At 51.7% G+C, this 14,007-nt stretch overlaps 2 protein-coding genes across 2 annotated transcripts; both read right to left on the reverse strand.

Annotated features, from left to right (window-relative positions):
• On the reverse strand, positions 449–9,414 carry MCIDAS (multiciliate differentiation and DNA synthesis associated cell cycle protein). Its single transcript, XM_021077052.1, has 7 exons — positions 7,638–9,414; positions 7,454–7,550; positions 7,174–7,274; positions 3,480–3,552; positions 2,696–2,919; positions 1,967–2,077; positions 449–1,719 (listed from the first exon to the last, which is right to left on the reverse strand). The coding sequence occupies exons 1-7, from the start codon at positions 7,755–7,757 to the stop codon at positions 1,279–1,281; spliced, it is 1,167 nt and encodes a 388-aa protein (XP_020932711.1). The 5' UTR covers positions 7,758–9,414; the 3' UTR covers positions 449–1,278.
• Positions 10,498–13,930, reverse strand: CCNO (cyclin O). Its single transcript, XM_005672447.3, has 3 exons — positions 13,452–13,930; positions 12,668–12,853; positions 10,498–12,236 (listed from the first exon to the last, which is right to left on the reverse strand). The coding sequence occupies exons 1-3, from the start codon at positions 13,833–13,835 to the stop codon at positions 11,751–11,753; spliced, it is 1,056 nt and encodes a 351-aa protein (XP_005672504.1). The 5' UTR covers positions 13,836–13,930; the 3' UTR covers positions 10,498–11,750.

A 14,007-nucleotide genomic window follows, 5' to 3' on the forward strand; every position in this document is an offset into this window, starting at 1 on the left:
TGTCTTAGCTACTGTGAATAATGCTGCAATAAACATAGAGGTTCATGTATCATTTTCAGAGAAAGTTTTGTCCCATATATGCCCAGGAGTAGAATTGCTAGAGCATATGGTAGTTCTATATTTAGTTTAGTGAGGAATCCTCATACTGTTTTCTGTGTAAAGTGGTTGTACCAATTTACATTCCCACTAACAGCGAGTAGGGTTCCCTTTTCTCCATACTGTCTCCAGCATTTGTTACTTGTAGCCTTTTTTTTTTTTTTTTTTGTCTTTTTGCCTTTTCTAGGGCTGCTTCCTGGAGGTTCCCAGGCTAGGATCTAATCATAGCTGTAGCCACTGGCCTACGCCAGAGCCACAGCAAAGCGAGATCAGAGCCGCATCTGTGACCTACACCACAGCTCATGGCAACGCTGGATCCTTAACCCACTGAGCAAGGCCAGGGATCGAACCAGCAATCTCATGGTTCCTAGTTGGATTCATTAACCACTGCACCACGATAGGAACTCCTGTAGCCTTATTAACGACAGCCATTATAACCAGTTTTGCAGTTTTGATAGCCATTCTACCTCACTGTAGTTTTGACTTGCAGTTCTCTAATAATCAGTGATGTTGAGCTTTTTTTTTTTCCATGTGCCTATTGGCCATCTGTATGTCTTCCTTAGAGGTCTACTGCCCATTTTTCAATTAAATGACTAGGGAGACTTCTTGGAAGGTTCCAACGACACTTTTTTTTTCTTGGCCACACTTGCAGCATGTGAAAGTTTCCCGGACAGGGATGGAACCTGTGCCAGAGCAGCAGTGACCCCAGCCACTAGAGTGACAAGGCCGATCCTTAATCCACTGCATCACAAGGGAACTCCTCAATGACACTTCTTAATATAGAAAATTACTTAACTTCTTATGAAAGTAGGGCATTATGTAATTATAAAACAGCTAAGTGGTTTTTAGGTCTCTTCTAGCTCTAAAAAGTGCATAATTCAAAGTTACTAAAAATAAATACATTAAAAAATGACTGTGACACACACACACACACACACACACACACACAATTTCACTGTGAAAAGGGGAAGGACTATTCAGTGTTTTGTACCAGAACTTTACAATGCATCAGTATCAAAGTGTTCCTGAAAAAAAAAAAAAAAGTAAGTTTCAGGGTAGCATTGGTCTTTCAGGGGGAGTTCTGAAAAGTCAGGTTCAGAAAACAGTTCCAACTACTCTCACTTAACCTCCAGGCGCTTCAGTCCGAATACAGGGCAGTGTTTTGAAGGACCACATCCCAGTTCAACTGGGGACCCAGCGGAATTTGTAACCCCCGTTGGCTGTCCGGATGGTGAACGCATTGCCCTGGGGGAAAGCGAGCGTGCGGATGGTGCTGTGGCTGCGGATGGGGGTGCTAAAAGAGCCGCCCTCCTCCAGCTCACTGTGGCTCAGGTTCAACGAGCTCCGGCTGCAATCTGTGCGCAGCCCCCGGAAGGCGCCATGCAGGTTCCCGGGCCTGCCGTCCATGCTTGGGGGCTCTGGCTGAAGTCGGAGCCGCTTGGGATCGCGGCTCTGCAGCGCTTCGTCGCAGCGTTCGGAAATCTCCCGTAGGATGGCGTCCACTTCCGCGCAGTCCTGCCCCGCAGCGCTGAACAACTCCTCCAGGCTCCTTTTTGCAGTCGCTTTGAGCAGAAACGGCTCGGCTGCCGCACCGCAATCCTGGGACCGGGTGATCATCAGCTTCTACAAGAGACGGAGAGGAGCGCCGCCCTGGGGCCAGCCGGACTCGCCTCTTGCTGGGTACTCAAAGGCAATCTGGCGCACTTCGTAGGAGCAACTCAGCGGCTTAGGCGACCCTTTCAAGTGACTCACCGAGCTCTCCTCTCCTTTCCCCGACCCCCGCCAGGTCCCAACACTGGGAGCAGGGTGGGGGGTGCACAGGGACACTTCCGACTTCCTGCAGTGTGCTACACGCCCGAGCCCCACTTACATCCAACACTGAGGCCAGGTGCCGGGTCCTACTGGCGAGTTCCTTCAGTTGCACGTTCCGCTCCTTCAGTGAGGCGATTTCCTCCTGTTTCTGGGTCAACGTCACGTGCAGCTGCAGGAGAGCCAAGCATTCAGCCATAGGCTACCGTGCTCGGTCTTGTCTGTATACTCTGCATGAATTGAACCCAGATCCTAACGTCTAATTAGAAACTGGGCTCCCAAGAGCATTTACACTGGTGAGAATAATGATTTTATGTAATTTTTTTTAACAAAGCACTTAGACAAAATGTTTTCAGTTAATCCTCAGTGTAGTGGTGAGGAGTACTGACTTGGGCAACAGGCTCCAGGTTCTGCCTCTTTAGTTCATTCACCTTTCCTATACCTCAGTGTCCTTTATCTGTAAAATGGGGCTGGTAAGAGTACCTAGCTTAATGGCTGTATTAAATGAGGAGAAAGTAAATAGTAAGCACAATACCAGGCATATAGAAAGTCTTCAACAAATATTGGTGGCCCTATCAAAAACCTAGTGGGTAGGATTATTCCTACTCAGTGAAGCTGTAAATTGAGGTAAAGCCAGTGAAGCAATAGCAGCTAAAGGAACCACTCCCTGGTCCACTGGTTCTAACGTCCAAAGGGGCACATTCCCGATCCTGCAGCCCCAACTTCCTCCTGGAGCTTCATACCCTGTCCCCGCCCCCAGGATTCCTGGACGCCAGCGCAGTGTCCCTACTTGATTATTCTCGACAAGTGCGTCCCCCAGCGCCCTCTGGTTCTGATTGGCCAACTCCTTCCAGTACTGCTCTGGAGGGGGAACCTCGGGAGGGCGCAGCGGCGGTGACTGCAGGGCGGGTGAGTCCAGCGGCGGGGAGAGACAGGACCCAAAGGGCAGTACGTCAGAAGGAGAGAAGGGAAAGTTTCCGCCGGCCAGGGGAGGTGACATCAAAGACGATGAGTCTGATTAAGAGGAGAGAGGAAAAAGAGGGAGCCGGGTTTGCAGCCTCAGTCTTGTACCTGGCTAAGTACAGGGACAAATGCCAGGCTGAGTGGAGGGTTTACGTGGAGATGTTTATTAACAAAGCACCAATCCCTCTGCAATCACGATCCCCCGGCCCTTCCAGATACAGAGTACAGAGTAGGCATTCAATAAATGCCTGTTGGATGATCTAAACTGAATCTCCACGGTGGCCAGGGCAAACTTGCCTTAAATCACACACACTCGGCATACACAATGCTGTCATTCAGCCTCTTCTCAACCACATCACAGCGTCGGGCTCTCTCTCCCAGAATTCACAGTGGCGAGCTGAGAAAGAGCTGTAGATCCAGCGATTCATCTTCTCGATTAGGAAGGGGGAGGGGGTCCTAAGTATAAAAGAGCCTGGCCCTTTGATGAATTGCTGGGGAGCAGTTGACAGGTACTGGGTTTACCACATAACTACCACGAAATCTGAACTAGTCAAATTTAAGGGGCGGAGGACACCCCTGCTTTTCTTTAACTGCAAAGAGACTACACTTGCCTGCAATGAGATCATCCACTGTGTCTCTGAAATCCTGCAGATCGAAGTCCGCTGCCGTTTGCAAGGAGTGGTTCTGAAATAAACCAGAGGTGTAAACTAGTTATGATCGAGTTTGGCAGGTGTGGCACACTTCCTAGATGGACAGTTAACCTCCCAGGCTCGGCGGGGTGTCTGCATGCATTCTTGGCAGCGGAAACTGATACCTGAAAATCAAAGCCCCGCCGGATACACGGAATCCAGCAGGCTTGCACCGCCATGGTGGGAAGAGGTAAGCACCAAGTGGGGATCTGACTGTGAGGGTCCTGCCGGGCGCTGAAACTGCACACGGATGCGTCTGGAGTAGGTCCTTCTGCTCACAGCACAGCCGCCCGGGTCCGGCCTCCCGCAGAAGGCACAGCCTCGTGCGGCCTCATTGGCCCGCCACCAGCCAACCAGGCGCGTTCCTAGTGCTCCAGCGGAACAGCGGCTCCGACTTATCTCCCCGCAGACCAAGCAGCCAAAGCTTTAAGAGCTAGGAGCGCAGTGTACGAACACCCCGTCCTTCCTCCCAGGATCTGCCAGCGTGCAGGGTCATCCAAATCAGTAACTCTAGGCCACATATCCCACCAAGGCTCAGCCACGGCTAAACCACCCCTCCGCATAAAGAAAGGCTAAGATTTGAGGGGGCAGGATACTATGGAAAGTGCCTCTGTTCAGCACGCAGCAGGTGTGGCCCCTATTGCTCCTGTTACTCAAAAATTTGGAGTTGACTTTTCCCGTGCGGTGTGATGTACCTCCAACATCTTGAACTAGACACTCTGCTGGGTTCCTGCAATGTGCCTGCGTGCGTGAGATGGAAGGAGACATAACAGGCTGGCAGCCAGAAAACGTCTTAATTCCCTTAGTGTACAGAGTTGACAAAACTCATACACTGAGTCTCTCTGTTAATTCCCACACCAATGTGGGAAGCAGGCAGGGCCCAGGAAGTGACTCCTCCCCCAGATGGAGAAGCTGAAGCTCAAGGAAATCGTGTTCCCCAAAGCACCCAGCTCTGAAATAGTGAAATTGGAGCTTCTGTCCCAGAAACCTGGTGACTATCTCAATCCTCTTTCCTTTATACCTCATTGCTTCTAGCTTTTATCTCTTTTTTAGAAAAGCCTGGCTTCCAATGAAGCACTGGAAAGGGGAAAGAAGTCTCTCAAGGGGCATGGTGTGAGGCCAATATGCCCATCAGAAATTACCTATCCTGGAGCTCCCGCTGTGCTGCAATGGAATCAGCGGAGTCTTGGGAGTACTTGGACACAGGTTTGATGCCTGGCATCGTGGGTTAAGGATCTGGCGTTGGAACAGCTGCAGCTTATATCACAGCTCAGGCTAGGATACCTGGCTGGGAACTCCATATGCCGTGGAAGGGGGGTAGGGAGAAATATCTGTCCTGTTGATTCCTTATTACCAATTTTTTTTATATTCCTTTGGTTTAATCATACTCTTCTCCCACAAAGCCTTCTTTACCATTCAGATACTTCTGAGAATTATCCGATTTTAACTTTGAAGAATACAAGTATCAGTTTCAACTAGGGAGACCTCTAGCAGCAGGTGAGGGCTGAGGCTCCAAGGAGAAGGGAGCTTAGAAAGGAAGAACTGAGGGCCCCAGACAAATCCTGAAGCACAAGTTCCGCCCTGGTTGAAGGAGTCAGAAATGAGACTGATTTTTCTGAGGGCTAAAAGGTCTCCTTCTCTGTAGAGGTTTGAGAAAAACCCTTACCATGAGGAGACTGAAGGGGACCCAGCAAATGCTTCTTCCTGTGCTAGCCCAGGCCTGGCATAGTTTGGGTCCATTCTGGACTGCAAACACTTCTAGAGCACTTCCTCTCTCTGTCCACTTTCTCCAATAGGAAGGAGGTTGGGAAATGTAATCAGAGTGTGCACTAGCCAGGGGTCCTTCCTCCCCATCCCAAGAATCTTACCCTAATAATCTATTTCCTTCTGCACCAACTCTGCCTTCCCCAGGACAAGTCCTGGCCCCTCTTGGGCTATCTGGCATAAACTCTGTCCTTGAAACTTTGAATTCTAATTTTCCAGTTAGAAAAACAAAACAAAACAAAACCCTGGCATTTCCCCAACTCAAACAGCAGCCAAAAAGAAACAAAACAAAACAAAACAAAAAACGCTAACACTGAATATGACGTCAAATTTAAGTTCTGTATACATAAGTAAAAATTCATCAAGAGCCTGCTTGGGTTTGGTTGCTTACAAAATAAATATGTTGGAATAATGTAACTCTCTGGGTCAGTTGAAAGATGTTCAAATATTGTATTTTCTTTCTTCTTCTTCTTTTTTTTTTTTTTTGGATTTTTTTTTTTTAGGGCTGCACCCTGGGCATATGGAAGTTCCCAGGGGTTGAATCGGAGCTGCAGTTGCTGGCCTATGCCACAGCCACAGCAATGCCAGATCCGAGCCACGTCTGTGACTACACCACAGCTCATGGCAATGCTGGATCCTTAACCCAATGAGCGAGGCCAGGTATTGAACCTGCATCCTCATGGATACTAGTCAGATTCATTTCCGCTGAGCTACGCCGGGAACTCCTGAGTTATTGTCTTTTCTAGAGTATCCAGACCTGAAAAGAACAATAGAATGGCCTCTGCAGGGCAATGCCTACTCTCATCTCCTGCCGTCACAATTTCTGCTCTCAGTGGCCACCTATCTTGAGTCCCCCTGGGCTTTATCCCAATTCTGAGAGGTACTTAGAGGAGGCCCTGGGAAGCCTTGGTCCACCACCAACCCCAATTCTGGGAGGTGGTCATAGTCTCTAGAGTGTTCTATGCTCAGCCTGTTCCCACGAAAACTCATGTCCCCAGCACCTGATGCCAGGAAGCTGGAACTGGTACCCTTCCTGTAGGTTGCATCTAGCCAGGACCTCCTGTCCTTCTGGTCTCTTTACATCCCAGCAATTTGCCAGGCTCTGGCCCCCCCCAAACACCTGTGCTGGGAGGCCCATCATCTGCCTGGGAAGTGTCAGCCCTGGTGAGTGGTAGAAGTGGGATGGAAGTAAGAAGATAGGCTTGGGGGTAAGTGATGGCAGCATTTGAAGGGAGTGAAAATGATTTATAAGGTGCTCAGCTATTGAAGGGCCATCTCTGCAGAGAGGAACACTTTCCGTCAATTTCTTCCACAGTCCTTTGTCCCTCTTCCCACTTCCTCCAAATGTAAACTCTCTTCATTTTTTCCAGTCTTGGTCGAGAAGTTATCTCCAATGTCCACACTCCTTAGACAACCAGGGAATGAAAATGGTTAACCAGTGGCCAGGAAGGGCATATTGGAAGAACAGACAGGATGTGTATCAGGTGCCCAGAGCGCAACTTTGCTCCCACCTACCCACCTGGTCCCTCATTGTGCAACTTCCACTTATTCTGTCGCAGCTCCAATGAATAGATGGTGAGGTGAACAGGAGACCGGTCTGGCAGGGGAGCCCTCCAGGTGAGCCTCCCTGCCCAGGACTGGTCAAAACCAACTCCAGGAAGGCGGCCACCGTTAACATACTAGGAGGAAAGTTCTGATTCTCAAGACTCGGATTCCTGCAGGACATTTCCCCCTGCTAGCCAGATATGCCCGCGCTCCCTACCCAATTTGATTTCTTGAAGGATACTCGAAAAATGACTACCAGAATTTGGGCTCTGAGAAGTCGCGAGGCTCCGCAAGGAACGAGAGGTACCTGTGAGGCGGCCGAATCACCACTAGGCGGCGCATGGGATCCGAGTAACGAGGAGCAGTCAGCGAGGTCTCGCAGGTCTTGCAGGTCTATGGTGGTGAGGGCTGCGCGGGGAGAACCGGAGACAAGCGCCAGGCTGACCCTAAGCTTCTCCGCAACAGCTCGTCTCTGGCATCTCAGCCAGGACGCTGAAGCCTCGGGGAGAGAAACTTCCGAGCCGCGCGCGTCCCACTCACTAGGCGCGGGAAACCTGAAGGGTTAGCGCAGGAGCTACAGGGCTCACCTGGCAGCGCAGCGGGCTCGGGGTCTGGCGGATCCTCGTACACGGACACCCGGCTGCTGATGCTGCGATCGGGAAAGAACTTCCGTGGAGGAGCGAACTAGCCGGGCACAGAAACGGTGAGCGTGGGTCAGCCCTCGGGGCTGGGAGCATGCGGACCCCGCCCGGTCCCAGCCCGCAGCCCCACCTTCCTGTCCAGCTTCCCAGGCTTGCCAAAGGGCCGGCCTTGCGGATCCAGCATCCTGTTGGGGCAAAGGCTATCGAAAACCCGGCGACCCGCCGCGGCGCCCCCGCACGCCGCCTGCATCCTGCCTCCCCTCACTCTTCCGCCCCGGAGCTTCGCGCCGACTGCTTGGCTGCAGCGGCGTGGTCAGGGATGGCGACCCCGCGCCTGCACGCTCTGAAGCCGGCCACAAGTAGAGGAGGCGCGTGGCGCGGGTGGGGCCAAGGGACGACGGTGGAGATGCGGAGGGAGGGCCGGGTGCCGGGGGAGGACCGCCGCGCGGGAGGGGCGGCTCGCGCCTGAGCGCCTGAGGTGGCGCCTTCGGCCCGGACAATCTGCGCTCAGGCGGAGGCGTTAAACTCCACCTGGCAACGCAGCTTCCCCCGGGAGAGGCAAGCGCGGGGCCCGGGCCCGAGAGCGCCCTTTTGGCTAGCGTTGGCGCCGCCGCTCCCAGCCGCGCCAGAGCAAAAGAGGAGGGACGGACCAGCCCTACCGGTCCCTAATGCTGGGTACAGCCTTCCCGCCTACCGGCAGCGGGAAGGGAAAAGTCAACGATTCTTATTTCATTTTCTTCCCACCCCAGCCACAAAGCACGAAACAACTTGGAGTGTCAGTCGCCAAAGCCACACTCCGGAATTTGCTCCACCACGTAGGATTTGGTGGAGGTTTAAAATTCTAGCAGGGACTCTCCAGAACAGCCCCAGGTTACGGGAAACCCCTTCCCCCAAGGCTGGGGAGCACTCCTGGGTCTTGACTTCCACTTGGTCTGATGCCTAGGGCAGTAGCACCTGAGCACAGCCTTTTAAAAGGGGGTCAGTTACGAAAAAGTGACATCTACAAACTCTTCTTCAGTTTCTGAAAACGCCACAGTGGATAGCCCCAAATCCCCTAAAACCACGATTTCTGCCCCCCAAGCCTCAGCTACCCCTCAAAACATCTATACAACTTACCACTAGGAGTGATGGAGAGTACTCCAAATATATAGTTAGAATAGACTTAGAGACTCTGTGACCCATCTATAGATGGGGACACCCAGTTGAAGTGAAGTGAGCCAGCTACAGTTGGTGTGGTGTTGCTGATGGTGAGGAAGGAGCTCTGGCTTTAGGGTCTGGAACCCAGGCTCCACTAAATCCCTGAACCCCAGTTCTTTTGAAAAAAATAAATAAATAACACTGATTTCAATGGAGTTCCTGGGGAGATAAGATTATTTATGTAAAGTGACAACATTAATTCAGCCACACCAAGCATGGGTCACTTTACATAAATAACGTCGTTTTAAGGAGTCTTTTCGGCTGCACCTCTGGCCTCTGGCAGCCTGTTGCTGGTTTTGTGGTCTACTTCCTCTGCTTCCTGAGTAGCCTAGCCACTAGCCAGTCTGTCTCCCACTCCTATTCAGTCTGTAAAAGGAGTATGGAAGCTCTCAGCTGAGTTTTGAGGACATTTCTACACATGGTGAGATGTACAACATGCCCTTTTTTTCATCAATGAGGTCCAAATTGGAGTAGAAAAACACGGACATTGTACATTAAAATGTACACTAGATTAGCTGTGGCAACGGGACCTGGAATAGTATGCTTATATACTCCTAGTCTGATGATTCTGGAACCAAATCACCCTTATCAGTCTTGGCTGAGTGAAGGAGTAAATGCAGGTGAAGACAATTCCTCCCAAAGCCACTCTTTTGCAGAGGTACCTCACCCCCCCTAACAGCCAGACTGAGGGCTCTAGACATTTTGGAAGTTGAAACAGATAATGATTTCCTCTTCCTCCTCTTCACCAACACAGCCAGCTTTTCCTCAGACAGCTTGGGGATCGTCACTTCTCTGTTCCTGAGTTGAGGAGGAGAAAATTTCTGCTGAGCCTAGTATATCAACATATTAGGAGAAGGGTTCCCATCCTGGCTCAGCGGAAACGGACTAGTATTCATGAGGATGCAGGTTCAATCCCTGGCCTCTCTCAGCAGGTTAAGGATCTGGCAGCATTGTCCTGAGCATTGCCGTGAGCTGTGGTGTAGGTCGAAGATGCCTGTGGCTGAGGCACAGGCCAGCAGCTATAGCTCCGATTTGACCCCTAGACTGGGAACTTCTATATGCACACCTGTGGCCCTTAAAAAAAAAAAAAAAAAAAAAAAAAAAGAGTATGAGGCACCTAGAGTAAGGTGAAGAGAACAGCAAGGAAGTTACTCTAAACTTGTTTCAAGTTTGTTTGCTTTTTATTTGTGCTATTTGTCATACATTTATTCTAAACACAGGAGGGGAGTTTCCTGGTGGCTCAATGGGTTAAGGACTCCAAATTGTTACTGCTATGGCTCGGGTCATTGCTGTGGTGAGGGTCTGATCCCTGGCCCAGGAACTTCTTTCTGCATGGACCCAAAAATGCAGTAGAATATGACTGAGTTTGACTACTTTATTATTTTTCAACAATACAGAAAATTTGAAAAAACAGTACAATGAACAACCATAACATTGTTAACATTTTCCTGTACTTATCTCTTTTTTCACCAAGTTTTTTCCTGTATAACCCCTCCCCATCATTGTGCAGGCTGCCACCAGCCTTCTTGAAGACTTGCTATGTGCTGGACAGAATCTGTATTAAGGATTTTGTAGAGACCATCTCATTAAATCCATACCTCAACACTAGAAGGTAAGTGCTGTTATTCCCATTTTTACAGGAAAGACTTAGGCATAGATATGTGACTTGTTAAGGTCTCCCAGGAAATTGACTCCAGAGCCCATGTGTTTAATCACTACTTGATACCACCTCACAATCTCTTTTAAGCTTCGTAACAGCACTGGTATCACTTGGCTGTTGGACTCAGTTTAAAAAAATTGCTGGAAGTGACAGATTCAGGGCCTACAGCAGATCCACAACAATGAGAATAAAGATGGGACAGCTGTGGAGTCACAGAACTCCAGCATGCCTCTGTCCCATGTCTTTTTTTTTTTTTTTCCCCATTTCTTGACTCATTTCTCCCATCTGTAAAATGACTCCTGTAACATGACTGGAGGTGGAGACTTTACTGGCTCTCCAAATATGTTCTCTATTGTCCCTGCTGAATGGATGGCACTTTGTAATCACCACACCTACCTCGGGTAGGTTTTTGAGCATTTCCAGAAATCTGTAAGAGGGGGAAATTAAGCATTGTGGCAAAGGGTGGGACTCTGGATTCAGATCACCTGCCTTCAAATCCTGACTGCTCCACTGTTGTTTAACTTCTCTGTGACCCAGTGCCCTTCTCTTAAAAATGGGCTAGTAGACTCTGCCTCATAAAATTGTTGAAGGATTGAAATAAGGAGTGCTGGACACAGTGCCTGGTACAGATAACCACTCAACGACAGCCACGTTTACTACTGGTACTGTGGGCTCACACATAGCTGGCGTTAAGACAAGTGAGAACTGTTCAACCATGTGATTGTAGGATAAATGGAGTCAATTTGCAATGGCCATAACTGCCTGCAAGACCTTCCGAATTTTCTGCATCTGGCAGTTGTGGGCATAGCTCTTGCTTGCCATAGCTAGAGGGCCACAGCTTCCTAGCCTGGCATCATCTGCATGTGCCCCCAGGCCCCTCTAGACAGCAAGGGCCTCACACCCCACTTTGCCCTTTAAAATTCTAGGAATGAGCAGTCCTCAGCCTCCTAACAAGAGGTTAATGGGCTACAGGCCAACAAGTGATCCTGACTTGGCTCATAACTGGAACCTTGGGCTACAGGAACCTCTCTGGACCTGGTGTTCTCAAAGATAGATGCCCTGAGGGAGGAAGGACCCCTGGATAGCAAGTGACCGCCTCTATTTCTGGACTCTCTTGGCTTCACCTTCCCTCTCCTCGGACAAATGCTCACAATAGCAGCATTCACACGAACCACGACAGTCAGCCTGTTTTGAGGGGTAAAGATAGCTCTTATCTTGCGTGCTTTCAGCAAAATAAATAGAGACACTATTTACAACCTGCAGGATGACTTGATGACAGGGCGGGAGCCCTGACCCCTTCTCTGTGGGCCAGTATTGCACTCTTACAAAGCAGTGGAGAGGTCTAGCTGCCAGGCCAGGGGATATAAAGGAGACCAAGGATCTACTTTATTTCAAACTCAGGGCCAATCTGCACTTCTCACAGATCTGGCGGGGCAGCATGTGAGTCAGGGAGGTTCCGTTTATGGCCACCAGTAGCTGCAGCTTGTCCAGGCAGTCCTGCAATGCCGCCTCAGGGTGCCCACCCAGGCCCAAGTCCAGCGGGTGCGGGAGCTGCAGCATACGGTCGGCCAGCGCCAGGCAACAGATGGCCAGCAGTGAGGGAGTGTAGCTGGTGAAAGAGTAGTCAGCCAGGCTCAGCTCCGCCACCCCGCGTGCCAGGGCTTGCGCCTCCAGGGCTTCGGAGGCCTCGGCCTGCCCGGCCTCCACGCGTGCGTGCGTGAAATGCTCCAGGAAGAAGCTGATGGTCGGTGCGCCCAGGCTGAAGTGCAGTTTGTGCAGCACGATGCACTCAAGGTTGCAGAGCTGCTGCCGGGAGAAGGCACCACAGCACAGGGCCAGGAGCTGCTTCACGCGCGGCGGGTGCACCTCCACCTGTAACACAGGGGTGTTCAGCATCCAGGGGTCCGAGGCCCATCCAGTCTCACACCCAGGAGAAAACCACGACTCCCCCCATCCCTTCAGGCGAAATATCCAGGGCTTCGCCTCTCCGTACTTCCACTGTAATCATTTGGGGATGTACTTCCAGCACTGTCCAGCTGAAAACAGGTTTGAGAAATTTTGAAGTTTTTTTCCCCCGAGACGAGAATAGAAGGATTACAGAGGGCTGTTGAAACGGCCTATTTCTTTGGGGGCTGGGTGAAAAGATTGTTAGTTTGTGGCGGAATTGTGAAGTTAAGACTGCGGGGTATGAAAGTTTGCAAACATCTGCTAAAATGAGCTCAGGGAACCCAGCACTCAATCCTGTGCGCTGGAAAGCCAGGCTCCGCGTGCGCACCCCCCTTCCCCCCTCCGCAAGAAGTTACCTGTTTGCAAGCAATGAGGAGGGACGTGACGCCGAGCAGCTGGAAGCAGTCTGCAGCCACAGGCGTGGTAATAAGGAAGCGGTCCAGAGTGTTCACCGTCAGACACAGAGACTCGAAGGAGAGGCCGAACTGGCGGTGTACGGGAATCAGCCAGCTGAGCAGCTTACAGCGGGATTCCGCCGTCACCTGCCGGAGGGAGGAGGGAGGCGGGCCAGCTGAGCCTAGGGCTGAGGGGGGCTGTGGATGCAACAAGTCAGGAAAACCTAGGGAGCGTCCCCAGAGGGAGGCAGGAAAAAGAGGAAAAACGTAAAGGCTCTGGAAACTGGGAAACACGCGGGCAGAGCTGCTGCGCAAAGAGCACAGGCGGGGCGCATGAATTCTTGCCTGGCGCTGTGCCGAGCACGGATACACGTTACCTTGTGTAATCCTCTCAGCAATTCAGTGGGGGCAGGGAACTCCCCACTTGGCAAATGAAGAAACAAACTCAGAATTGTTAAGAAATTTGCTGGGGTTGGTCGGAATCCGGACTCGAACCTATAAACAGAACTCCTCTGCATCCTACCATGTCCCTGCTAACCCCTTTGGAAACTTCGGGCAGGTTCCTTAAGTCGTCTAGGCCCCACTTTTCTCCTTCTGTAAAATGAGGCTGGTGGCCCGGCCCTCCGAAGCCCCTTCGCGCTCCGACTGGGGGCAAAGCTGGGCTGACGAGGGCCGGGGCGCCGCGGAAGGCAGACAGAGTAGAAAAGGTGAGAGCCGGGGAGAACTGGCTCTACCAGCGCCTCACTTGTGGCTGCCGCGCCAGCGACTCCCGCGGGTGGAAGTGGTTCTCCCGTGCCTTGAGGAAAGCGTAGCAGGTCTGACCGTAGTCGCGGAAGGTCTGTAGATCTAGCTGCACCAGCTGCTGGGCAGGACCAGGTAAGGAGTTGCAGCGTGGCGCCGTGGACGGCGCGGGGCTGTCTGCGGCATCCGAGCCGGAGCTCGGGGACTCGAACAGATCGCAAACACCGGAGTCTCCCGGGAGCAGGCACGGGTTCAGCGCCTGTAGAGGCTGCTTCCTCCGGAGGCGTGGTCGCCTACTCTTCTTCACCGGGGCACGGAGGTTCTGGTTGTCACGCCTCCCAGCCCGGGTGGCGGGGCTCGCGGGGCTGGTGGGGCAGGGGGTCACCATGATGCAGCCAGTTGGCCGCTCTACGACTCCCGGGTGCTGCAGGGTGGACCGAAGCGCAAGAGAGTGCTGATGAGGCCAGACCCCACCCGCCACCAGGCTCTAAGTACCAGACCTGCGCATTCCCTCAGCCACACCCCCGGCTTCTCATTGGCTGAGCCCAGAGCGGCTTGAG

This window comes from Sus scrofa, chromosome 16 (genome assembly GCF_000003025.6).
Source record: "Sus scrofa isolate TJ Tabasco breed Duroc chromosome 16, Sscrofa11.1, whole genome shotgun sequence".
NCBI lineage: Eukaryota > Metazoa > Chordata > Mammalia > Artiodactyla > Suidae > Sus > Sus scrofa.